Here is a 27,221-nt window from a genome sequence, read left to right as displayed (position 1 = left end):
CTCTGTCAACCTTCTTAGGATGTGTGGAAGCTGTCAATAAATGTTGCTTTTGTCTTTTTCTCCCGGAGACGTTAGTTGTGGAAAGAGGAAGGGGCTTGCTGGGGCCACACAGGAGGCAGCGTGGGGCGGGTGGTCAGTGGTGCATATGCCCTTTTAAGCAGGCACCGAGTTAATGCCTGCTGTGTGCCAGGCCTGGTGCTTGGGCTCCACCCTCCAGCCGAGGTGAATGGGTGGTGCTCCCGGCCGGGGCAGGCCCAGTGGGAACTCCGATGTCCCCAAAATCCAGGCCAAATCACCGCCCTCTTGGCCCTCCCAGCCTCGCTGGCTCTCTGTGGGGCGGTCCCTCGCCTGGGCGGGGAGAGGGGGCGGCTACTTAAGGCTGGCGGCCGGGAGGCTGCAGCTGCCTGCTGGGTGAGCTGCCCCGGGTCTGCGCTGTCGCCGCGATGGCCCCGCACCGCCCTGCGCGCGCGCTGCTGGGCGCGCTGGTCCTGGCGCTGTGCGCCCTGGCGCTGCCCGCCCGCGCGGCCGTCGCGGCTCGAGGGAACCGGGCGCCCGCGGCTCCGGGGAACCAGGCGCCCGCCGCGCGGGTGAGTGCTGGGGTCCCGGGGCTCCCGGAGTAACTCTCTATTGTATAAGTTCTTGCAGATACAGCGCTAGGAATTGGGGAGTAATTCAGGTCTAGAATGGAAAAACTGTTTTGTTGCTTTGTAAGTATCTTTTGCTGCTTTGGGGTGCGTGGCTGGGGTGGGAGCCCCGGGTCCTGGCTGTTTCCCTCCCTAGAGGCTAATCTCACCCTGACTGGATTTCTCTCCCCTCCATGCCTTCCCATTTCGGACCCGCTCCTGAGATTTGGCTTCTCCCTTTTGTCTCGTTTCTCTGTTTTCCTCTTCGGATTCTCCTTCCATGCCAGAGTCCTGTTGCTCACCTGATTTCTCTCTCCCTCTCCGATGTTTTCTCCCTCTTGGTAGTGTGACCTCAGCTCTGGCTGCTTATCACTACTGTGACCTGTTCTTCCCTCTCTGCTATCCATGTCTAGTTTCCCCTCCTCTTTCCAGGCTCCCCGATGTGCTTCTTCACCCCTCTCCTTGAATTCTTCTCCCCATACAGTTGCTCTGACTCCCCCAGATTTGTCCTCCTGCCGGTGGTGACCTGTGCCTGCAGGTTTCTGCCTCCCAGCTCCAGCTCCAGCTCAGCTCCAGCTCCAGCTCAGCTCCAGCTAACCGCCCCGCTGTGCCGGCTCCTCCCCAGTGCATGTTTGACAGTCTCCCCTGACGTTAACCACCTGGTCTTCAACAGGCTCCTGCAGACCCTGGCTGCATCCTCTCCACCTTTTCCAAGAAATGGAATTTGGGGGGGTGTGGGGTTTTGGGGAGGGGCAGGAGGGAGGAGGCAGACAGCGCAGGAGGCCACTTGGGCTCAGTCCTCTAGGCCCTCCCAGGGGTGAGTTTGGGGCAGGGATGGTGCATGGAAAATCTTTGCCACTTCCAAAGAGCAAAAACTGTCTGAGTGACCTTGGGCCAGCCCCCTTCTTTCTTTGGGCTTCAATTTCCCTGTCTTCAGAGAGTTGGGGATGAGCTCTTGGAGCACCCTTCTAGTTTTAAGGACCCCTGAGGACGCTGGAAGGGAACAAGCTGAGTCTCTAGGACCCCAGATTTAGCCCATGTTCTTGGGGCCTGGGCTGATTCCTGCTGTGCCATTTCCTAGCAGGGCGGGGAGGGGTCCCTGACAGGTCTCTCCCCCTCTGTGCCTCAGCTGTCCCGTGCAGCTGCGCTCAGAAGGGAAGAAGGGAAGTCGAGCCCTCTCTCCTGCCTGCCATCCTGGGGGAGCTGACTAGGAGGCAGAAGGTGGCTGGGGACAGGGTTTGGAGCTAACCTCTGCCCTGTTTGCTCACTCATGGAGACCGGGTGTAGAAGAAGGGTACTCCCCTTGGGTGGGGAGAGTCAGAGGTTCAAGTGAGATGCTCTTGGTGCTGGAAACCACCCTCCCTCATGCCCAGGGTCTCCCCCACGAGGGCCCCTAACCCCTGCTCAGGCTCCTCCTTGTCTCTTCCAGCCCAGCATGGTGGTGGAGCACCCCGAGTTCCTCAAGGCAGGCAAGGAGCCTGGCCTGCAGATCTGGCGTGTGGAGAAGTTCGACTTGGTGCCCGTGCCCCGAAATCTTTATGGAGACTTCTTCACGGGCGATGCCTACGTCATCCTGAACACGGTGCAGCTGAGGAACGGGAACCTGCAGTACGACCTCCACTACTGGCTGGGTGAGGCCGGTGCCCCTCCAGCTCCACATCTGTCCTGTACCCCCAGCCCTCTGTAAAGCCCAGAGGGATTTACCACAGAGGGACCACCTGAGGGTGGAAGCACCCAGGGGAGCTAAGTGTCTGTTGAGTGTCGAGTATGTGCCAGGCCCCTGGCTGGTGCTCCCAGACTCTACAGCCAGCCCGCTCATTTCCAGCCCCAGTTCTCTCCAGTCACTCAATGTCTCTGGCATGTGGGCTTGAAGATAGTGACTTGTGGACTGGGGACCCCTTCCTGAGCTTCCCTGGTCCAGCTCCAGCCACCCTTCAGAGTTGGGAGCCTGGAGGCCCTGCCCAGCTTTGCAGTGGGCATCTAAGTCCTGCCCTTACTGAGCCCCAGTTTCCTAATCTGTGAATTGAGCCAAAGCCCCCAGGCCTTACTTGGTGCTTGGAGGGCTGAGTGCCAGGAACAGGCACAGGTGGGACTATGTCAGAGTGGGGGCACTCTCGGAGGCCGTGGAGTCCAGCCCCCCAGCTACCCCATTCTACAGAAGGGCATTGTCAGGCCCACCGAGGCAAGGGTGTGCTCAGCTTCTATAGCCAGGCCAGGGCAGTGCTGGGGGCTCCAGACTCCTCCTCTGGGGGCATAGGTGCTGTGAGGAAGCCACACTCATGCTGCTCTGCTGTTGCCCAGGCAACGAGTGCAGCCAGGATGAGAGCGGGGCGGCCGCCATCTTCACCGTGCAGCTGGACGACTACCTACATGGCCGGGCCGTGCAGCACCGCGAGGTCCAGGGCTTCGAGTCCACCACCTTCCTCGGTTACTTCAAGTCTGGCCTCAAGTACAAGGTGAGTCCCGGGCAACAGGGAAAGATGCCCCAATGGCAGGGCCACTGAGGTCCACCCGTCTTGCAGCCTTGTGCGATCATGTGGGCAGACAGGCTGGAGCACAGCCCTTGGAGCTGGTTAACCTGGGTTTCTGGGCTCTCCTTCGCCATGTGACCTGGGACAAATCACACTCCCATGAGCCTCTGGTTTCTTATCTTAATGTGGAGAGAAGAACATGCCCATCATTTCCCGGGGTTGTCTTCCTCAGTCCAGCAGGGAGGAGACCTTGTTTGCCCTGGTCTTAGGCTGAGTCCTGATTCTGCACCCCTTAGATCTCAGGCCCCGAAAACAGAGGCCCTCGTGTGAGGTTGGAAAGGTACCTTGGTCACGTAGAATCCCCGTGAATGTGAACGCTGAAGAATCTGGGCCAACACAGAGCTCCCCCACTCCCAGCTGGCAGTCCCTGGCCAGGCGGGCAGCACAAAGCTGAGGAGCCCCATGAGGCCGTGTCCTAGTATGTCGTGTGACTCCTGGCAAACCACTTGGGCACCCTCCCTCCCTCCCCTCCATGGTTACACGAGAGCCAGTCGTACCTGCCCTTCAGGCCTGGGGAGAGGATTTGTGAAGAGTTAGCTGGGAAATGCCTTGCATAGGGCTCGGCACTTGGGAGGCTCAGGGAAGGCTGCAGGTTTGTCTTTGGTTAGGACAGGGAGGGATCCCAGGCTTTGATCGTCAGACTGGGCCTCCCTGCTGTCCAGTGAATTTTCCAGGACATTTTTGGCTCATATTCTGAGGACTGCTCCAGGGAGTAGATTCCAACCTGGACCCAGATTTGGGGCTTCAGCCCTGCAAGGCTCAAGTGGAAACATGGGGTCCAAGGCTCCTCCTGTTTTCCACCTCCTGGGAGTCCTCTGGCTGCCCCCGCACTTGGCAGCTCAGCCCACGGCCTCTGCCTAGCACCCTCATCAATTATAGATCCCCAAGGAGCAGAGCTTGTTATGCAAGACTTGCTCCTGTGAAAGCCTGCTCCTTGGAGCCAGTGCTGCTCGTGGGGTGTGAGAAGGGGCAGGGAAGGGACAGAGGCCACTTGGAAGGGCTGTCAGAGGGCCAGGCCCAGCTCGTTCTGAGACCTCCAAGTCCTTAAAAGTCACTGTGCTCTCAGAATCTGTCGATCCCTCTTCTCCTTCCTCACATAGAACCCTAGAGACCCCCTTGGGGTTGGATTGTTTGAACCCATTGTCCAAACAGAATCTGGACTGAGGTCAGTCCTAGAGCCCTGGACATAAGGAATACAAGGGGAGACCCACAGAACCCCGCGACCTTTCCTGTCTTCCTTCCCATTTCTTAGATAAAGAACCCCAGATTCAGAGCATGGAGGGGATCAGCCCCAATCAATACATTTCCTTTGTTTTATAAGCAGTTTAAGAGTTAAGAGGGTGCTAGGCAGAGGCCGTGGGCTGAGCTGCCAAGTGCGGGGGCAGCCAGAGGACTCCCAGGAGGTGGAAAACAGGAGGAGCCTTGGACCCCATGTTTCCACTTGAGCCTTGCAGGGCTGAAGCCCCAAATCTGGGTCCAGGTTGGAAAAATAATATAATTTTTTATAGCTGGCTACATTTTTTCAAGATTTATTTATTTATGCATATAAGAGCTGGGGTACAGGCCAGAGGTGTGGGGGGTGGGGTGAGAGGATTCACCAGAGACAGAGTGGGGAACAGAACAGGCAGACAAACTGAAATACACTACTGAGGGGAGCAGCTGGCAAGTCAGGAGAGGTCTGCTGTGCCGTGTGGGTTGCTCCCTGGCCGGCCTGGGATGGAACTCGTGCTGCAGAGGCTGCGGACAGCTTCATCGTGCTGTGCTTAACCCCTTGCACCACCAGGGAGGCCCTGACTACATGATTAATACATGTTTATTTTAAAATGGCAAACATTAGAAAAGTACAGATTTTAGATAGTAAATGTCCCCTGTGATTCTGTTCTTAGAGATATACACTAAATGATGGTTAATTTTTTCTTTCCTCTTTATGAAGTTTAGCTATGTATACACATATATAGCCATAGAACTACCTATAAATAATATATATATTATATATATCGTCAAGTTCATTTGGAATGCGGTTTTTAAAACAATTTATCCTATTGAATTTTATTCAAATAAGTTGATACTAATTTCTGTCCACCTAGCGATTAGTCCTTAGGAGGCTCAATCAATCCCAAAAATCATAGTAAAAAAAAAAAAAAAAAATCCTGCCTCCTGCCTTTGTAGACCCACTAGTGTCTTCTAAGAACTTGCTGTTATTTTTTTGTTAACTCATCATTCCAAGTCTAATTTCCTAGGTTGGGAAGATTAAAGGAGTTAATTAATCAGGAAATATATCTCCACAATTACTAGAAATCAAGTATTCTTTCATTTTTAAATTCACATGCAGATCATTTATTGGAACTGAGATTTAGTACATAAACAACCTTTTCCTTTTAAAAATGTTTCTGTTTTTTAATAACAAAGATAAAATGTTTGAATGAGTCAACTATTTAGAGATGTATTAAGAAAGTGGTGGGTCTTTCTCTTCTTCATCCCCGATTCCTGTCTTGAGGAATCAGGGCACACGGTGGGTGTGTCCTTGCAGCATCTTCTGGAAAAGCTTTTATGAAGTCTCCACCTGAGAAGTCTCGGGTCAGGGCTGCCACGGATACTCAGGAGTGGGGGAGGCTCAGGGAAGGCCAGACTCGGGACAAACACTTAGTGTTGCCACTGACTGACTGGAGCCCTGGGCATAGGGCCGAACTTCTTTGCACCTCAATTTCCTTGCCTTGAACTGGGGTGAGCCCCCTCTCAGGGGCTGGCTTTGAGGTCTGTACTCATGTCCATAAAGCAAAGACTCAGTAGGTGGTGGCCTCTGTGGTCATTGCCAGGTGAGGGGGTCATGGTGTCTCCACCACAGTGTCCCTCCCTGGCCTGCTCCCGGGCAGGAGGGCCCTTGAAGTGGGCAGAGAGGCAGTCAGTGGGGCAGAGAGGCAGCCAGCAGGGCAGAGAGGCAGTCATCAGGGCAGAGAGGCTGCCAATGGGGCAGAGAGGCAGCCAGCAGGGCAGAGAGGCCGCCAGCGCTGTGAATCCTTGGGAGGCCCCACAGAGCCAGGATGCTCTCAACCAGGATGCGCTGGACCAGGCTCCTGCTGGTACCAAGAAGAGACGTCAGAGGGCGCTCCAGCCCCTCGCAACAGGAGCAGCCTCGTTTCTACTCAATGGGCTTGAATGTGAACAGTGGCTTTTTCCTGCCTCCCAGAATGATGTTAGGGGGGAAATGTGGGCCTTCTGCACCCAGTCACCATGATGAATCCTAGCACTGTCATTTGCAGCTATAAGATCGTGGGCAAGTCCCTTCACTGGACTCCACTTTCTGCATCTAAGTTGGGGCTCGTGGAGATGCATATAGATGCCAGCCACAGTGGACATTGGCGCCTCACAGGCCCCCCTCTATCTGGAGCCCGATCCAGACTCCTTCCTCAGTCTCCTTGCCCTTGTGGCGTCTGTGCAGAGAGCCAGACCTGGCTTCCCTCTATGATGTTTGGCAGCAGAGGGCCTGTCTGGGGTGCTGGGCTTTAGTGGAAGCCCTTCTGCCTCCTCCCCATGATGTGTGGAACAGGGGGATGAGCCCCAAGTTGGGAGCAGGATGCAAAATTTCAAAATTCTCGACTGTGACTTGACGTGCCTGGGGCATGGGGTGGGTGAGCTTGAGAGTGGGTGCTCACAAGACAGCTGGCCTATTCCTGAGCTCTATGCTAAGCCCAGGGCAGTGTGGAGTGCTGTGCAGACACCCTCCTCAAGTCCCTTCCTGGGGCTCGGTGAGGCTGCCGGGGAGGCACGGAAGGTGGAGCGGGGCAGCAGAGCAGGAGGTGAGGTCTCCATTTCAGAAAGGAGAGGACCGAGGCTCAGAGAGGGAGAGAGACCTCCCCTGTAAGTGGCAGGGCAGGGACTTGAACCCGGGCTCGCGTTCTGTCCCTGACCCATAGCTGCCTCTTCAAGGCACAGCGTGGGGTCTGTGTGGTGGGGCGGGGGGTGTGAGCTGAGCAGTCTTCCTAGAGAACCTGGCAGGCTGGAAAGGCTCTGGATTTGCACTTTTCATCGTGGGTTTTGCAGGCAAGATGTGGTGGAGAGAAGCAGATCTTGATGTGCTAAGCTAGGGAATGCTGTGTGCGACAGACTTGCGGGTGTGTTTGTCCCAGGACTTCCCCGAGCTCTTTAGAAGCTGAGGTGCATGTGTGACCAGCAGGGGACAAGTCGGGAGCCGTCCCTTCCTTTGAGAATGTCTTGGGGGACCAGAGAGCCTCAGGATGTCCCTTGGCAAAGGCTGGCCCTGAGAAAGCAGTTGCTGCTTGCTGATCCGGGAAGGTGGTCCCTACGGTGGAGGAGGAGCACTTACCCACAGCAGGGAGCACCTGGCAGGCCATCGGTCCGAGGGCCAGACTTCCCTTCAACACCATCCTGTCCCTCCCAGCCCTATCTGCTCCCCTGGTAACTGACTCTGTCCCCTTGACCCGACAGAAAGGCGGCGTGGCATCGGGATTCAAGCATGTGGTACCCAATGAGGTGTCGGTGCAGAGACTCTTCCAGGTCAAAGGGAAGCGCACGAGCCGTGCCACTGAGGTGCCCGTGTCCTGGGAGAGCTTCAACAATGGAGACTGCTTCATTCTGGACCTGGGCAACGTGAGTCCTGCCCTTTCCTAGGGGCCACCTGGCCCGGCCAGGCCTAACTCCTGGGAGGTGGACACACCCATGCAAACACATGCATAGAGGTGGCAGGGCCAGTGGGCTCCCACACACACGAGTGACTCAGACATGCCTGCAGAGACTCAGGGCCTGGCACAGTGCACGTGTGGACTCCCATGTGCATCAGTGCACGCGGGGCTGGTGCACAGACTCCCTGGCAGCCTGTGTTCACACGCACCTTTCCTACACTTCTCACATACAGTCATCCCGTACACGTGCTTGGCAGGTGTGTGCCCACCATGGACGATGAGTACCTGCAAAGTACACCTGGCATGTTGCTTCAGGAGCCACATGTGTGTGCACACACACAGCTGTGCACAGGGTGTGTGGGATGCAACCAGACTCACCTTACAGATATGTGATGCTTTGTGCAGATGGACATGGGTCTACTCCCCACCCCAACCTGATGTGTACACGCACACGGTGTACATCCATGCAGATGTAGGCTCATGCTGATCTAGTGTGAGCTTTATATTAAAGTGCACTGTGCACACAGAGTGGATTCCTGAGCGGGCAGTTCTGAGCGTGCACATGTCTGTGTAACCAACACCTGGATCAGAAACACAACATTGCTGGCCCCCACAAGGCCCCTCCTTCCTCTTCTGGTCACTTTGCCCCCAGGGTGACCATCATGCTGAACTGTCACAACAGCAGAGAGGAGTTTGTTCCTCCTGCACCTGGAGACTTTCTTTTCTGTCTGAGCCCTGCTCCGCACCACGCGGCTGACATCTGTCTCGGTGCTGTATTAGTTATAGATGGATCGTTCTCCTTGCTGTGTAAGGTCCAGTCAGCTGGAGATGCCCTAATTTATTCATCCTTTCTGTTGTTAATGGGCACTCAGAGCAGTTCCTGGTCTGGGCATACAGGGGTGCTGCTCTAAACCTGCACCCCATGTCTGTTGGATAGACACTCGAATGCACTTCTGTTGGGTGTATCTCTGGGAGGGGGTTCCTGGCTTAGCTCCACTGAGCTTTCATCGCTGCAGTTTTCCATGGTTGTGCCAGGTATGACTCCCTCCAGCAGGCGTTTTTATACACTCTGTGTGTAACTGTGTCTGTGGAAATTACATATTCAAGTCATACAGTCCCCTCCCTGGTGCACACGGATCACACCCACTGGGCCCAGACCCTCACCTAGGCAGGCAGGGAACAGGTGAGCTTCCACAGCACATGGGTCCTTGCCATGTCCCTGGCAAGGTTTCCAAGCAGGCTGGGCGCTGCCTCATGTGTCCCCTGTCTTACAGGACGTCTACCAGTGGTGCGGCGTCAAAAGCAACCGGTATGAGAGGCTGAAGGCCATGCAGGTGTCCAGGGACATCCGGGACAATGAGCGGAGCGGCCGGGCCCGAGTGCACGTGATTGAGGAGGGTAGCGAGCCTGAGGCAATGCTCCAGGTACCCAAGCTGCGTCCCAGGGGCAGGGAGGGGCCACAATGGGGCCCGGGTGTTTGTTATTCTTCCATTTGGTAGCAATTTTGAGGTGAATTTGTTTCTCCACTAAGCTAGAACTCTTTGGGAAATGGGAAGGAGTAGCTTCCCTGACAACTCTCCAGAGATGGGCTGAACCCCAGGACTTGGTGCGTGCCAGGCTGTGAGCCACACCCTCCAGGTTGGAGGGCCAGACCTTCCAAAGTTGCTGAGGATGTGGGTTTTGGCATCTCCAGAGGATAAACACAGTGCTGGAGCCAGATCAGGAAAAGACAACTGAGCCCTAATCCCTCTTTTCTCTTCTGACCATCTGTGGTAGTTTATGCCACATTTAGTCAACTGCATGGTGGCATTGCAGCCATTGTGCTTTGAGGACATGTTAATGGAGGCAAAGGTAAAGGAGGAGACTGAGCTTGCTCTGCTCCATTTCACCTGGCTCCTGCTTGTCTGGGGATGTTGAGTTCCAGTTTTTAGGAAGAATGGAAGGTGATTATTAAGTGGAGGAGCTTAGCCCACCAACTATGGTTTGGGAGGAGCAGTAGCCTGAGGAAGGCAGAATGGAGGAATGAAAATAGGTTCTAAAGTCACAGGGGTCTGGGTTCAAATTCTGCCTTAGCCACCTCACAACTGTATGGGCAAGTTCCTTTAGCTCTCTGGACTTCACTGTCCTTTTCTGTAAAATGAGAGTGATAATCCTTGTCTCCTACCATGGGGCTAGGAGGGCCCTCTTAAACGCTTCAGTAGCTGTAGTCATTCTCAAGAGGCTGCAGCAGAGCCAGTACCTGAAGGATGGTCCTGGAGGCCGAGGAGCAGGGGCATCTCAAGGAGCTCCTCGTGACCAGGCCACAGGGTGGGAGAGCCTGGGCAGGCTGAGCTGGTTCAGCTTTGCATGCAGCGGGGTATGAACAGATGCAGATGTCTCTGGAGAGGCCTCTCCTGTGCAGAGGGTCACCGAGGGTGCGTGTGTGCATGCTCCTGGCTTCCTGGGGGGGAGCCTGCTGGGGAGCCTAGGAGACAGCCATGAGCTCACAGCCTCCCTTTTCTCTGCCTCTCCACCTCTTGCAGGTGCTGGGTCCCAAGCCCACTCTGCCTGAAGGCACCGAAGACACAGCCCAGGTGGACGCTAGCAACCGCAAGATGGCCAAGCTCTACAAGGTGAGTCTCGGCCCCGGTCCCCTGGGTGCAGAGTCAGGGCGGGGCCGGAGGCAGGAGACCTGCTCTGCCCAAGCTCCGGGGTGGGGACCTCAAGCAGAGCCCCCTGGCGGAGAGGTGGAGTGGACGACTCTGACGAAGAGTAAGGAGGTGCAGCCAGCCGCAGGCACACCTGTGTCCAGTTTACATGTGTGTCGGTAGAGTCACTTGTGCAGGGTCTCAGGGATCCCCCAGAGAAAACTGATAGCAAGGTGACTTAGGAAATGGGCGTGTGTGGGGGTGTGGGTTAATAACTTCATCTGTCATCTCTTCCTTGTCACTTAAATCTGAATTGAGATGTGAGCGAAGGGGCAGTTGGCTGAGCTCGGGGAGAAAGCCTGGTCTAGCCCAAGGCAGATTCGTTGTGCCTGACGCTTATTTGTGGTAAAATAACAACGAAATGGGATGCAGGGTCTCATCACCTCCAAATAAAACTACATTCTTCTGATTATAAAATAATACGCGTTCATGTGAAGAAAATAGCAGTCCTGGGGGCTGTGAAAAGTCAGCGCTGCCTGACTACTTTAAGATGAGTCCTGTTTGTCGCTTCTTCATTACTAAAGTAACATTGCTCGATTAGAAGAATCAGCCTTTCTTCCTCACCCTCCCCATGGGTTACCATGGTTACAGGGTCACCGTGTTGGAGAAGGAACGTCCAGATACATCTTCCTGGGTCTTATTAACTCCCTTTTTCATCCCTCTTTGATATGAATGGATCTAAACTATGGGTGCTCTTCTGGGGTCTTCTTTCCACTCACTGCGGTCCGGGAAGCCTTTCTTTACTAGACATCCACAGACCCTTTAGAAAGCAACATGGTGTTCGCTTTGTGAACATAAGACTGTCTGCAACCCTGAAGTGAGGGACATTAGGACATTTCTCCTTTTTCATTTTTTTGTTTTTTTTAAGATTTTATTTATTTATGCATACAAGAACTGGGGTGTAGGCCAGAGGTGCAAGGGGGTGAGAGGATTCACCAGAGACAAAACAGGCAGATTGACTGCAATATACTGCTGAGGGGAGCAGCGGGTGAGACGGGAGAGGTCTGCTGTGCCATGTGGGTAGCTCCCTGGCCAGGGATCAGACTCATGCCACAGTGGCTGATGATAACTTGATAGCGCTGAGGCTTTAACTCCTGAGCCACCAGGGAGGCCCAGTTTCTCCCTTTTCAATGGCAGAGGATTCCTCTACATTTGTGTTAAGTCTGGCATTAGAACAGGATCCCAGACGTGCCTTGCTGCCTCATAGGCTGAATAGTCTGCAATTAAAAATATCAGTTCTGGAGTCAGCCTGCTGGGGTTCGAATCCCAGGGCTGGTTCCTTTTTGCTGTGCAAGTGACTTCACCTCTGTGTGTATTTCCCTTGTGAATGGATGAGGGTCAAGCTAAGGTGGGCACTGCCAGGATCAGAGACTGTGACTCTCTGGGTTATTTCATTTGCTTACAACAGTGCTTGGTACATAATAAGTTCTCACTACGTGTAGGCCATTTATTATTTAAAGTTCTCATACATATTAATGAACTGCCCCCTACAAACACCCCCGAGGTACCCTCACCAGGGATTTGAAAGCACACGTTTACCCACTGGTTATTACCAGTCTTTTAAATTTTAACTAACTTGGCACACTTAAAATTTTGTGTATGTGAACTTTTTATTTTGGAATAAGTTTTAAGTTTATAGAAAAATTGCAAAGATAATACAGAGAGTTCCCATACCCCCTTCACCCAGCTTCCTCCTAACATCTCAACATAACCAGGTACATTTGTCAACAGCAAGATATTAACCTCGGCTCAACGCTACAGATTTTATTCTGATCCCTTTGTTTTTTAAGATTTGTTTATTTATTTATACAAGCGCTGGGTACAGTCAGAAGCGCGGGAGGGTGAGAGGATTCACCAGAGCCAGAGCGGGGAGCAGAGCAGGCAGAAGGACCGAAGTACACTGCTGAGGGGAGCAGCAGGTGGCAGGAGAGGTCTGCGCGCCATGTGAGACCCTCGCTGGTAGCCGGGGATCGAACCGGTGCTACAGAGGCTGCGGGCAGTTTCGCAGCCCAGCATTCAACCACTGCGCCACCAGGGGAGGCCCCGATCCCTCTGTTTTTCACTCCGGCTTCCAACCCAGGATACTACATTGACTTGAGCCCTTTTTACTTTTGTTTTTGTCTACACTTTATTTTTTCACTACTGGGGTTGAGTATATTTTCGGCCAATGATACAGTCCCCCCTGCACTTTGCCCCTTCCCCTTGCTGCACCCATGTGCCACCTACCTGAGAGTCACAGACGTGGTTCCCCCCAAGCAGAAAAGGAAAAAGGATCCTGAATGCACCTCAGGGCATACAGCGCAGGTCCAGGTGTCCTTTGGGTGGTGCTGGGAGGTGGGAGGCCCCCATGTTGGCTTGGGGTGTCCCTGCCGGCCGAAGTGTGGAGGTCACTCACAGCTACCCCCGTGCTTGTCCCCCCAGGTCTCCAATAGCGCTGGCTCCATGGTGGTCTCCCTCGTGGCCGATGAGAACCCCTTCGCCCAGGGGGCCTTGAAGTCAGAGGACTGCTTCATCCTGGACCACGGCAGCAATGGGAAGATCTTTGTCTGGAAAGGTACCGTGGGCAGGGAAAGGCTCCCCCACTTGGCGGGCCCGTCTGCAGCCTTGCAGAAACGGCTCAGGCTCACTCAGGAGGGGACACTGTCCCAGGGACCCCGGGGCAGTGGGGCTGCCTCCTGAATGGAAACCAGCAGTTATGTGACAAAGCCCGCCCATGCAATGACTTGCTGTGCCATCTCGGGCTCTTGGCTTACCCTCTCTGGGTCCCACATTCCCTATCTGGGCCCCAAGTATGTTGGAACACCAGTTAATTGGTATCATGTAAAAAACAAATCTGTGAAAAGGAGGAACAGTTCTATGGTGGAATAATTTTATGGACACCATGGGGTTAAATAATATCAACAGGATTGTTTATTGGAGGACTTATAAGAGCCTTTAACTTGTTAATAGATGCTGGACCATTTCATGAAGGTGACCTGGGGTCCGGGGACTCTGCAATGTCTTGAGACTAATGGGGGAGGCTGTTGGGAAACATGGACTCAGATGTTTCTGAGGCTGCTTTTCCCCCCGTGCTCCCTGGCTAGTCCAGCAGAAGGGGCAGAAGGGGTGGGAGGCCATGGATGGGTGGAGAATGGCGGGGTTGGGGGTGCTCAGAAATTGAGCTGTCATGGCCATTATTATTATTTTGTTATTATTATTATTATTATTTTCATCGTCATCATCATCTGGGCCCTTTGGCCTTGGTAGTAAGAAGGCTGGGGACTGAGGCCTGGCACCATCTGTCCAGGCAGGGGAAGGCCCTCAGGGCTGGGGTGGACTTCAGACTGTGCAGAGACCCCCCCCTTCCCAATAACCAGGTGGCCTGTGTGGGTTGCCGCCTTCCCACCTGTTGAGTGGTCTTGGTCAGGTTACTTAACTCTCTCGGATCCTCATTTCCTACATGTAAATGGGGACAAGATAATAATGGTCTTGCTAACTTAGGGTTGTGAGGATTGAATGAGATCATCTCACAGAGTCTAAGCACCAGATGCTCAGTCAGTGGACCAAGCGGTTACCTTCATCAGCTGGGTCCCCCGTTGTACCCCTGGGTGCTCATGCAGTGGTCAGTTCAGAGGCACTCTGCCCTTCGCTGTCCTCAGTCAACAAGAATAGGTAGGGAGGTGTGACTGCTGCTTTCTCTGAACCATTGACTGCTAAGGCGCTGCACTCATCCCAGGCCCCTGACCTTCCATTGCCTTTTCTGGCTGCCTACAGGCAAGCAGGCCAACATGGAGGAGAGGAAGGCTTCCCTCAAGACTGCCTCTGACTTCATCACCAAGATGGGCTACTCCAGGCAGACCCAGGTGAGTCTTGGAGGCCAGGTAGGATGTGAGGATGGGTCCGGTTTGGTTGGGTGGACTGGGCATCTGAGGCTCCCCCAAAAACCCTTGTGGGGTGGCCCCTACCCTGCAGGGGCCTCAGAGCCCAGCCACATCCTGCTCATCCCTTTTCCTTCCAGGTCTCCGTCCTTCCCGATGGCGGCGAGACCCCGCTGTTCAAGCAATTCTTCAAGAACTGGCGGGACCCTGACCAGACAGATGGCCCAGGCTTGGCTTACCTCTCCAGCCACATTGCCAATGTGGAGCGGGTGCCCTTCGACGCCGCCACCCTGCACACCTCCACCGCCATGGCCGCCCAGCACGGCATGGATGACGATGGCTCCGGCCAGAAGCAGGTACTGTAGGGCCAGGGGGGCCGGGGTCCAGGTCCCTCCCTCGCTCCCTGCGGCCCCGGCACTGCCCCCTGCTTCCTGGAGGACAGCGGTCAGTGAGGTTTTGACTAGTTTGGGTAGATGAGATTCCTTCATCTCACTTACTTGTACAATAATCACACCCTAAGCCCCTGTGTGCAAGGGGCACAGACACCACCCAGCTGCTGAGAGGTGTCTGGTCTGGGAGAGAAGAGGACCGTGGCCACGGCCCGTTGCTCAGACCTGGGTGGCCAGCAGAAGATGGGAGGTGAGCACAGGCCTTAGGGCAACACGGGAAGGGCCATAGGGTTGCTGCCATCTTCAGAGATGGGGCCCTGGGGTTGGGTCTCAGAGGACGAGGAGTTTGCTGCTGGGAAGGGAAACATCCCAGACAGGAGCAGCCTTGGGGATGCACTGCTGCCACAGGCCAGGCCCTCGCGTCCATTTGACCCGATAGCCAGTGGGTGCCGGTGTGTGTTTTTTTTATTTTTTTTTTTAAGATATGTTAAGTCTTTTTTTTGTTTATTTATTTTTTTAAGATTTATTTATTTATACAAGCACTGGGTACAGTCAGAAGTGCGGAAGGGTGAGAGGATTCACCAGAGCCAGAGCGGGGAGCAGAACAGGCAGACCGACGAAACACACTGCTGAGGGGAGCAGCGGGCGGCAGGAGAGGTCTATGCACCATGTGGGACCCTCGCCAGTGGCCAGGGATCGAACTGGCGCTGCAGAGGCTGCGGGCAGCTTTGCAGCCCAGTGCTCAACCACTGCGCCACCAAAGAGGCCCTATATTTCTTTTCTTGAAAGCAGAAATGTGATAGGCTCTGTTCTGTGCTTTAGAAAATCACCATGAAAATGGTTTAGAGGCAGGAAAATGAAGATAGAGACCCATGAAGAGATTGAACTAGGGCAATGAAGGCGACCTTGACACCAGGAAGGGCACAGTGAAATGGAAAGGTGGGGCGTGGGCTTCAGAGAGGTTTATGAGGTGGGGGTCTGCTTTTGACAAGCTCAGATTCATCCCTCAAGGTAGGACTAGCAAGTAGTAATTTTTATATATTATTTTGTTTTTGTCATTCATTCATTCGCTCAGTGGGAGGGGAGAATGCAATGAAAATGTTCAGGGAAGAGTCTTGTCAGACCTTGGATGAGTTATTTAACCCCACTGGACCACACTTTTCTCACCTGTAAAATGAAATTTAATCCCCTTCTATCGCCTTCAAGAATTTTCAAGGTCTACAGATTCTGGGGTTGTTTCCCTGGTCCTTGGGAGGCTCAGTGTCTCTGCAGAACCACCAGATGGCGCTACAGAGCGGCCTCTCCAGGGCGCAGAGACCTGCCGGTTCTGAGGTCACCTACCTAGTAGAGCTGGCCCTGCCCCTGGAGGTGATCGAGAACATCCAGACAACAAAATGATGAGTTCAGTAATGATACAGAGAACTAGTCTAATAACCAGCGTCACTGCCCCCTGCAGATCTATCACCCTGTGCTAGGCACTGCTGGACTCTTGCATGAGCTCACTTGATCCCCCTCAGCTAGGCAGCAGTCCTACGAGTCCCACTGTCCAGATGAGGAAACTGAGAGGCTCATACAGGTGAAGCAAATTGTCCAAGGTTGCATGACCTCTAATGGAGTGGAGTCTGATTTGGAACCTAGCTCGTTCTCAATACCACCCCACAGCTGCCAGTCCCGGAGCCCTTGGCAGGCGTGGGGGGAGGGAAGGAATAGTGGTGCAGGATCAGGATCTGGAGCTGGAGACCTGCGTCAGAATCCTAGTGGCTCTGTGATTTGGGAAAATTATTTAACCTCCTTCTGAGTCCAAGCACAATCGCCTCTGCGTCACCTTTCCTGTTGCAGAAGTGGCCTGAGTCAAGGGTGGGGGTGCTGTGCTGTGTCTGAGCCCAGCTTTGCTCTGGCAGATCTGGAGAATCGAAGGCTCCAACAAAGTGCCCGTGGACCCCTCCACATACGGGCAGTTCTACGGGGGTGACAGTTACATCATCCTGTACAACTACCGTCACGGCGGCCGGCAAGGGCAGATCATCTACAACTGGTGAGGGCCTGGGGTCCTGTGCTGAGTGGGGGAGCATGGCGGGGGCACTGGCGGAGGCACTGGCTGGGTCCTGAGCATGGCAACAAGGGGGGGGGAGGTGAGAAGGGCTGAGGGCAGCCTGAGGTGGGGCGGTCACACTCTTAATGGAAAACACCCTGACCTACAGGAAACACCTCTTGTCTTATTTCAAAACAGCTTTGAAACTATTCTTTTTTTTTTTTTTTTTTTTTTAATAGAGGCATGCTTTATTTATTTGTTTGCTGGTTTGTTTGTTTGTTTTTTGTTTATACATGCACTGGGTACAGTCAGAAGCGCGGGAGGGTGAGAGAATTCACCAGAGCCAGAGCGGGGAGCAGAGCAGGCAGAAGGACCGAAGTACACTGCTGAGGGGAGCAGCGGGCGGCAGGAGAGGTCTGCACGCCATGTGGGACCCTCCTCCAGTGGCCGGGGAGCAGCCGGGGATCGAACCGGCGCCGCAGAGGCCGCGGGCAGTTTCGCAACCCAGCGCTCAACCGCTGCGCCACCGGGGAGGCCCGCTTTGAAACTATTCTTAGGAAAGTTGTCCATGTCCATTGTAGAGATGCTGTGAATAGAGAGAAACGCACAGACAAAACCTCTCCCCCAATTCCATGCTAAGCACTGCACATGCAGGTGCTTATTCTGCCACATTTTCTAATGAAAAATTACCTTTAATTCCTTAAAAATAAAAAATATAGTCACCTGCTAAAAAAAATCAAAAGAGGGCAAAAAGGTATCCGGAAATTTTGTTCTACCCTGTCCCTTTCCATACCATTCTCCAACCCTACTCTGTCCTGGGTAACCCCTTTCGTTTGTTTCTTGTACACCTTTCCAGTAATTCTTAATGCAAATATAAGCAAATTTGGTGGATAGTCCTAGTTTTCTTCCTTCCTTCCACAAAGGATACCATCCTATGTGCATTGCTATGTTTTGCTTTTTTTTTTTTTTTTTTTTACTTAATATCTTTGAGATTAGTCTTTGTCAGTAGAGTGTCTTTGTTCTTTTCATAGCTGCATACTATTCCCTTTGTGGCTATATGGTCATCTTTTTAGCAAATTCTTTGCTGATGCATTCTTGAATTGAGCCCATTCTTTCCCTGTGACAAGTACTGTTGTAGTTAGTAGTCTTAAATGAACATCATTTTGAATGTGTAGAGAAATGTCTACAGAGTAAATTTCCAGAAGTAGGATTACCAGGTTAAAGAGTAAATACGTTTGTTACTTTGACAGATAGTTCTTTGCATTGCCACCAGCAAAGAGTGAGAACCTGTTTCCCAGCTCATGTTACTGAGCTTTTGAATATTTGCCAACCTTAGAGTTTATAATATGGCATTTCAGTGTGCTTTTAACTTGTATTGCCCTTACTCTACCAACTCAAATTATTTTGATGACTGACTGGATTTTTTTAAAAATTTTTTATTTTGACATAACTTTAGACTGACTATAAAGTTATAAAAATAGCACAAACAGTTCCAGTACAACTATTATGCAACCCCTTCTAAGTCCCATCTAACCATAGTATAATGATCAAAACTGGGAAATTAACATTGATGCAATACTGTAATATTTTCTAAACTGTAGACCTTACTTGACTTTTACCAATCCTCCCACTTGGCATCTAGTCACTCCAGCTCTAGTTTGTGACAGTTTCTTTCATAACCTGGATTCTTTGGAAGAGTGCTGGTCAGTTGTTTGCTAGAATGCTTCTCCATTTAACAACCTCAGACTTAAAAACAGCTTAAAATAATTTTTTGACTTGGAAATACATATGTGTGATAAAAAAAATTCACAGGAAGGCATTAAAAAGAATCAGTGCATCAGCACACCCATTTATCTGATTTTGTTTGCTTGGACAGATAACATGTGGTGATTATGGGAGATTGAGACAGGATAGGAAGAGGTGAGGCAGGAAGCACCCCCACCCCTAGTCTCTGCTCTCAAGACAGCTGCACTGGCCAGGCAGACACTGCACACGCCCATGGGGCCTAAATCTACAAATGTGCTCCTGTCGCATTTGCTGTTCCCTGGCGCACCTTCTCACCCTGAGAAAGGTCCCTGCCATCTGCCTGCGTCACGGGTTTGTGTCTTAGAGCAGCTGTGTTTGTGGCTGCATGGTGTGGGCTGCCCAGCTGGTCCCACAAGGACACACTTGGAACAAGGAAACCCCAGGGGAGTGCAAAGGTGCCATGCTAAGCTGAGGGTGTGGCATGGTGGGTAGATGCTCCTGTCTGGTGGGTCTTGAGCATCTGCCCTCTCTGTGGTTCAGTGTCGTTACCCATAATATGGAGATTTGTGAGGGTCTCGGGCCCAGAGCTAAGGGACACTCAGGTTTAGGGGCATCCCTGTGCTGATTGTCACTTCCTCTTGCAGGCAGGGAGCCCAGTCCACGCAGGATGAGGTCGCTGCGTCTGCCATCCTGACTGCTCAGCTGGATGAGGAGCTGGGAGGAACCCCTGTTCAGGTGAGTCCAGCCCACTGCCCCCTGGGCCGCACCATGGACCTTATGCATCTCATCTTTCTGACTGTCCTTCCACCTACCCACCCCCCACCCCCCCCCGCCCATGTATACAGGGCTCCCTCACGCCCAGCACTGCAACTGCTGCTATGAACACAGACACCTGCCCCTGCCCTGATGGGGCTCACAGACTGGGGGAGCTCACGTTCAGCAGACACACATGCAGACAGTGTGTAATCATACACTGTGCCCAGTGCACTGAGTGAAAATGATGCTGTGAGAGTGCAGCAGGGGAGGGCACCCAGCAGAACAGTTCAGAGGGTGGCTGTGGAGCCAGCGTGTTAGCCTTGAATCTTCTCTTCCCCTCTGGGGGGCCTTGGGCGAGTCAGCCTCTCCATGCCTCTGCCTTCTCAAACTGGGGATAATAACAGCACTTTTCTCTCAGGATTGCTGTGGGATGAAGAGTTAACATTTGTGAAGCATTTAGAGCCTTGTCTGCTCCATAATAGAGTCCATATGTGTGAACGTTAACTGTAAGGACAAAGGTTCCAGTTAGGATCTAGTTGGATTAGGGAAGACCCTCCTGAAGAAGGGACTTTTCAGGTGGGGCCAAACAGGATGAGTAGAAGTTGGCCAGGTCAAGCGTGAAGGAAAGCTCATTCCTCCCAGGTAGAGGGCAGAGTATATGCAAAGGCCCCTAGGTAGGGGGTGGGCATTGGGTATTAGAGCAAAGGCGGGTGCCATGACAGGAGTCTAGACAGGGGCTCAGGAGGGCCAGGCTACCCAGAAGCCATGGTGGAGATGATGCCTTGATCCTGAGAATAAGGGGATGTTGCTAAAAGGTAAACTGAGCTGAGGGGTTCAGGGGTCTCAAGGGTCTCTCTAGCTACAATGTGGGGCCCTGGAGGGCAGCAGAGTCAGGTTGAAGAGATTTGGGGGAAAGGAGACAGAATTCTCCTTCCTCCATTCTACCTGTAGAGTGGGAAGGATTCCAGATCTGGGTCTGGGGCCCTCTGGGTGCTGGGCACCGAGTGGGCTGGCCATCGTCCTAGCTCACCTGATCCTGACGGCAGCCTTGGGAGTAGATTTCTTTCTTTTTTTTTAAAGATTTATTTATTTATACAAGAACCAGGGTACAGGCCAGATGCACGGGAGGGTGAGGGGTCTCACTGGAGACAGCGGGGAATAGAACAGGCAGACTGACAAAATACACTGCTGAGGGGAGCAGCGGGCGCAACAGGAGAGGTCTGCGGTGCCATGTGGGACCCTCGCCTGCAGGCAGGGATCGAACCAGCACTGCAGAGGCTGAGGGCAGCCCCACAGCATGGCGCTCAACCTCCTGTGCCACCAGGGGAGGCCCCCTGAGAGTAGCTTTCTTTGCCCCATTTCACAGGAAGAACCTTAGAAGCTGAGACACATGCCCAGATTGTCCCCATCGGGGTGGCTCTGGTGATACCAGTGATAGGACATGCTGGGAAGTGGCCACAAGGACCCAACACACACGTGTGATTCTCTTTTAGATTTAGGCAGTGGGGGCCAGACTGGGATCTGAAATGAGGGGGCACACAGGCAGGAGCAGGTGTGGTATATCCTGGCCTCAGCCTCCCGCCCCTGACTGCAGCCTGCTTCTGGGGTGCCCTGGCTGTGCAGGAGGGGTTGCTCCAGATCTGAAAGGCTATGTTCTCACCACTTCCCTGACTTTCTTGCCCTGGGCTGACATCACCATCCTGGAAAAATGTCCCTGAACAGCCCCTGGGCTTCCATTTAAGGGAATATTAGCAACATGGGTTCTCTTGGTCTTGGTCTGGACTCCGGGTCAGCACGGCAGGGCCTCATGGCAAGGGGGAGGGGCAAGGCAATGCCCGAGGGACCTCAGGCAAGAGGCCCGTCTCTAAGCATCCAGTAACTCCTGTCTCCCCGCCTAGCCCAATGGGCTGACGGTCAGGCTCCCCACACACAGACACAATGGGGTGGCCTCCTTTGTGGGGGTGGGTCCGGGCCACTCTGGCTGGACCCGGGAGTGAGCCTGGTGCCACAGAGAAGGACTGACATCACCTCTTGCTGTCCCCCGTCTCTGCCAGAGCCGTGTGGTCCAAGGCAAGGAGCCCGCCCACCTCATGAGCCTATTTGGTGGAAAGCCCATGATCATCTACAAGGGTGGCACCTCCCGTGAGACTGGACAGACGGCCCCTGCCAGTACCCGCCTCTTCCAGGTCCGATCCAGCAGCTCTGGAGCCACACGTGCCGTTGAGGTAACGCCAAGTGGGGATTGGGCTCCCTGAAACCTCTAGCCTCGAGAGGCAGCCCTCTGGGCACAGAATTAGATGGGGTTGGTGAGAAGTTAAGAAGTGGCTTCCTGACCTGGTAGCAAGTTGAAGACTTCTTGTTTCAAGGATGCACAGACCCCTTGCACACCCCTTTGCACAACAGGCAGCTCACTACCTCCCAGGTAGTCCACTCCTTACAGTCTGGACGCTGTTCCTGATTACATCCCCATTAGCTGCTCTCTTTCATGATAGAAGATGCAGACCAGAAATAATCCTACAAGATGGTCTGAGTAGCCTAGAAGAGAATGGAACTATCACCTCCTTTGTTCTGGGTATTCAACTTCTGTTAATGTAACCCAGAATTCTAGAATCATGTTGATTAGCTTTAGTGCATTAGTGATTCTTGGGCATCAACTAAGCCACTCAGTGTCCAAAACTTGTGCCCTGTACTGGGTTGTACTCCTCCAAGTCTCCACCTGAGACCTGCTGCAGGGACTCCTGGGCTGTGAGAAGGGAACTGAGGACTTTCTATCTGGCTCCCCATTAATTGAGCACTGCCCTCCCAGATAATGCCCAAGGCTGGTGCGCTGAACTCCAATGATGCCTTTGTCCTGAAAACCCCATCAGCTGCCTACCTGTGGGTGGGAACAGGAGCCAGTGAGGTGGAGAAAACAGGAGCCCAGGAGCTGCTCAAAGTGCTGCGGGCCCAACCTGTGCAGGTGGCAGAAGGCAGCGAACCAGGTAGGAGCCGGGGACAATGGGTTCTGCTGTGCCCTGGGGACTGTAAGCTCAGGCTTCCTTCCTGTCCATCCTTCTATTTGGGGGCTCATATCCTTGCTGCTCCTTAGTGCCTGTCCCAAAGGTGTGTTAAGTAAAATTGGATGAAATAGATTGGATGAAAATGAGGACTGTGGTTCATGAGAGTGAGGCTCCCAGGAGATGGGGAAAGCTGTGGGCGGGGGGGTTGGGGGGGCGGGGGACAGGGTGGTGGCCCTTGCTCGGAAGCCCTGAAGGTTGTAGGCGTAGTGACGGCTTCCCAGGGGAAGCGGTCTCCATAGGCTTTAGACTCCCCATGGACAGAAATGCCACACCACACGCCTGCTCTGTCTCCAGAACATGTCAGGCCCATCTTCCCTTTGCTTCCACCTTTATGCTCTCACTCGGAGCCCATTCCCTCCTGCTTGATGCTTAACAGAATTGGGGACCAGTAGCCCCCTCACTGCCCAATGGGAACTTCAGAGAAGATGGACATGTCCTGTGCCACCAAATCCACCTTAGTGGCCACTAAGTCAGTCACTTGTGGCTGATGAGCCCTTGAAATGTGACTGGCGAGAATTATTGAGAATGAGGGACTGAGTTTTTAATTTTGTTTAATTTTAGTGACTTTATATTTAGGTACAGGCAGAGGTATGGTGGGAAGAAGTGGGGGTTGAAGTCGGGCGAGATTTGCATCCTGGCCCCACCACTTACTAGCTGTGTGATGTTGGGTGAGCTGCTTGACCTCTCTGAGTCTCAGTCACCTCATTTGTCAAGTGGGGAACGGGTAATTTTCCCCGTCCGCGGTGCTGTCGTCAGTCTCAAGCTAGACGTAGTCCTGGCTGTGTGTTACTGCCAAGTCTGCCCTCTGCGGGCCTGTTTCATCACCTGTGATTTCCCTCGGGTCGCTTCCCTCTTGGGACTTTAAGATGGAGGGTTGGCACTGGGAACAGCTGCTGGGACAGGGGCAGGCTTTGTCCTCCTGTCTGGTGAGAAGTGCTGGGTGGTGGGGGAGGGTGTCAGCTGGTGACTGGTGTGGACTCCCCTCACAGACAGCTTCTGGGAGGCCCTGGGTGGGAAGGCCGCCTACCGCACGTCCCCACGGCTTAAGGACAAGAAGATGGACGCCCACCCTCCTCGCCTCTTTGCCTGCTCCAACAAGATCGGACGTTTTGTGGTGAGCCCTTGTGGAGGTCACGACCTCTGCTTTCCCCTGGAGGGCGGGTTCCCAGGTACCGCTGGTATAGGTGGCAGGTGTGGGGCTGGAGCAAGCGCTGATGGCTCAGCACCGAGGCAGGAGCCCCCTGTTGTCTGGAGCTGGCTCTGCAGCTCCCTCCTGGGGGCAAATGGAGGAAGGCCCTTGCTGGGATGTTTCATGGACCCCCAACCTTCCTTCCCAGATCGAAGAGGTCCCTGGAGAGCTCATGCAGGAAGACCTGGCCACTGATGACGTCATGCTCCTGGACACCTGGGACCAGGTGGGTGAAGGACAGCAGGACGAGGCCCTCGGGGCCTGGGCAATGAGAGGAGCTAGACTTCCTGCTTTCAGCCCAGTTGCCAGGATTTAAAAGAGGCAACCCCAGGTGTTGACAGTGGCACTTACCGTGCATAATCCCATAAGTTGTAGATAAAACCAGCCGACAAACTGCCAGTGCAAATGAGGTGACCAGCTTGTTCTCCCAAGCCTTAGGGGTATACAAACTCTTACTTTAAGTCTTGGAAAAGGAAGTTGAACTTGGGAGCATGTCATACACAGGCATAAATCATCCACCGTCATCTGGAGGTTTTGAAGTCCGTCGTCTTTGACAGAGGACCTTGGCCTCTCTCTGCCTCACCTCCTTTGAAAGACTCTTGTGTAGGATCTGGCAGTGGAAAATGCCATTGACTGATTGAGTCATTCATTCAGTGGATGAATGACAGCAAACAACTGGCACCTACTCTGTGGCAGACACTGTTCTAGATGCTGGAGACTGAGTACACACAGCAGACATCTCCCTGCCCTCGCAGGACTTGTCTTCCAATGGGGGGGAGCAGTCAATGACCCTTCCTGTCAAGTGGCTTCTCCCAGAGTTTTCAGGGCTGTGGACAGCATCCACGCAGGCATGAGACCCCCCGCCCCAGTCACGGGGTTGCTTCTTGGAATCCCCACCATGTTTGCGGCTTCTGCTCTTGTTCCTGATCACGCCATTGGCTGTGTGTCCTGTTTATTGTTATTCAGGCAACATCTATTCAGTAACACTGTCTTCCTGGCAAAATGCTGGGGTGTAGGGAATTCTATGATGAGCGGAATAAATACAATGAGGGCTTCCACTTGAGAACATTTGTTGACAGGAGCACCACTGGGCCTCCCTGATCGCACGGGTGGTTGAGCGCTGCACTGTGGGGCTCTCCGCAGCCTCTGCAGCGCGGGTTCAATCCCGGCCGGCCGGTGAGAATTCCACATGATGAGGCAGACCTCTCCTGTCTCTCCTGCTGCTCCCCTCAGCAGTGTATTTCGTCAGTCTGCTTGTTCTGTTCCCCAGTTTGTCTCTGGTGAGTCCTCTCGCCCTCCCGCGCATCTGGCCTGTACCCCGGTTCTTGTATAAATAAATAAATCTTTAAAAAAAAATAGGAGCACCACTTTCATTGTCATGATAGATACTGTTTGAATATATTTTTTAAAAGATTTATTTATTTATGCATTCAAGAACTAGGAACTAGGGTATAGGCCAGAGACGTGGGGAGTGAGAGGATTCACCAGAGACAGGTATGGGAACAGAACAGGCAGACTGGCTGAGGGGAGCAGTGGGCGAGTCAGGAGAGGTCTGCTGTGCCATGTGGGTTGCTCCCTGGCTGGCTGGGGATAGAACACATGCTGCAGAGGCTGCAGATTGCTTCATAGTGCGGTGCTTAACCCCTTGCGCCACCAGGGAGGCCCTGTTTAAATATTATTATAGACATACCTAAAATATAGATGATTAAGTCAGACAGATAGATTATATGTTATATAATCTATATGGTAAGTCATGAAACTTATAATACTCAGAATGGTGGTGGTAGTGGTAAGGAAGTCATTTTTATTCCTAACTTTAGACCCATGTTGGCCCAGACCCAGAGACTGGGATGTAACAGACTATCCATGCATATTTGTTGGATAAATAAATGAATGAGTCTATGTTTGACCCCTCATTTGTTGAACAGATATGTCCCTGAAAAGGGATTACTCATGAATTTGTAGAGAGGAATTTCAAACTTGGTGTTTGAGACACCAACAATGTCACCTTGTTGGCATTGTTAACAAGGGAAGCAGCAGGGATGGGGAGACATGAGGAGTGGTAGAGCCTGGAGCAAACTGGAACTGTCTATCTAAAGGCCACAGCTGCTGCTCAGCTTTGCCCATGTGACTATAGCAGCCCACGGTTGCCAGATCCTCAGGTTTCCAAGTGATGGGTCCGAAGCTAAATTTGTCTAAAAAGATGTTGTTTACCAGCATTGCAAGGAGGCTCATTGTGGGTGGAGCAGTCAGAGAAGGCTGCTGGAAGGGTGGTCAGTTGCCAGGAAACCTTAAAAGATTGTAGCTGGAGTAACAGCCTCCCACTGGCAGCGAGCTCCTTAATCTTTAGAATCTCTGTGGACAGAAATGCCGCATGCCTGCTGCCTCCAGAACATAGGTCAGGCCCATCTTCCCTCCACCTCTGCCTTTCTGCTCCTACTCTGAGCCCATTCCCTCCTGCCTGTTGCTTAATAGAAATGGGAAGCAGGCAAAGTGCCCTCTTTGCGAATTCTGCTCCCATCTCATCCGTGGGCTTGTCAGCTGTGGGCCCAGCCCTTGTAGGACCTGCGGCCTCCGGGTTTCTCCCTTGCAGAGAGTCGGCCAGCACTTCTCAGACTCTTTGCATTTCACTCTCACTCCAGGTCTTTGTCTGGGTTGGAAAGGATTCGCAAGAAGAGGAAAAGACAGAAGCCTTGACCTCTGGTGAGAACATGCTCCCTGGGGCCTGGTTTGTGAGATGTGGAGGGAGTGGCTTCCTGTGCGGGCCTGGGAGTCTGTGACGGTGGGCAGGGACTTCCTCACCCTGGCCACCTCCTCCTGGGTCCTGCCTCTGCCTCCGGTGGTGAAAGAATAGACTCGTTCCTGCAGAGACCCTCGGGTTATGTGCTGGAAAGGGAGGAACAGATGATGAGCTGCTCCCCACTTCCCACTCGGCTCCCACAATGCCCAGGGTCTGGCTGTTGGCCCCTGAAAGCTGCATTGCTCTGAATTGCTTAGGGAACCCCAAAACTCATCCTTTAATATTTTTCAGTGGGAGGTGGCAAGAGAAAAATGACCAAATTTGTGAAGCAGGAGATTCAGTTTTCACCTCTGTCCCTTCTGCATTCCTGGGTAGGGTGGGGGAGGAGTCCATGGGTGTGGTGGCCTTTAAGGTGCCCAGAGCTGGGGTAGACTGTGGGGACAGTAGGACAGAAACCATCCTCACAAACTCCTGCTGGAACCGCCTCTTCTTGGGAGGGAGGCACTAAGAAATCCTGGGTTTCTTCCCCGCACGTGTCTGCAGCTAAGCGGTATATCGAGACAGACCCCGCCAACCGGGACAGACGGACCCCCATCACCGTCGTGAAGCAAGGCTTCGAGCCTCCCTCCTTCGTGGGCTGGTTCCTCGGCTGGGATGACAGCTACTGGTCTGTGGACCCCCTGGACAGGGCGCTGGCTCAGCTGGCAGCCTGAGCAGGCCAACCCGCCCCTGCCACCGGTCAGTGCCTTGCAGACTGTCCATTCCTCAAGGAGACCGAGCAGCGAACAGGGCCACTCTAAGTGTGTTTTGTAATAGCCAAAAAGAGCCCTGCAAAAATCCAGGATGCTTGCAAAATCATTCTTTTCTTCTGGATATTGAATTTAATAAAAAAGCTTTTTAAAGTGTGTGAGCTTCCGTGAATGAGCCTCAGTCTCCCCGGGTGTCGGTCCTGGTCCACGAGGAGCAGATGCC

The 27,221-nt window shown here is 53.2% G+C and overlaps 1 protein-coding gene across 2 annotated transcripts; it reads left to right on the top strand.

The window, feature by feature from the left end:
• Positions 1-428: 428 nt before the first annotated feature.
• Positions 429-27,154, top strand: GSN (gelsolin; the record flags this gene model as incomplete). 2 transcript variants are annotated; one of them, XM_084238746.1, is made up of 17 exons in its annotated part: positions 429-587; positions 2,053-2,254; positions 2,925-3,079; positions 7,601-7,762; positions 9,069-9,218; positions 10,317-10,406; positions 12,903-13,035; positions 14,235-14,323; positions 14,479-14,694; positions 16,629-16,762; positions 19,150-19,240; positions 21,316-21,486; positions 22,068-22,242; positions 23,310-23,434; positions 23,658-23,735; positions 26,152-26,212; positions 26,793-27,154. In XM_084238746.1, 17 exons carry the CDS (start codon positions 444-446, stop codon positions 26,960-26,962), a joined length of 2,346 nt encoding a protein of 781 aa, XP_084094872.1. In that variant the 3' UTR covers positions 26,963-27,154. The 2 variants fall into 2 exon arrangements, with proteins under 2 accessions (XP_084094872.1, XP_084094871.1); XM_084238745.1 differs by lacking the exon at positions 429-587 and adding an exon at positions 684-707.
• Positions 27,155-27,221: the final 67 nt, after the last annotated feature.

Source organism: Talpa europaea, assembly GCF_964194135.1.
Source record: "Talpa europaea genome assembly, chromosome: 7".
NCBI lineage: Eukaryota > Metazoa > Chordata > Mammalia > Eulipotyphla > Talpidae > Talpa > Talpa europaea.
The sequence above is the reverse complement of the archived record's forward strand: the minus strand, read 5'-3'. Positions and strand labels throughout refer to the sequence as shown.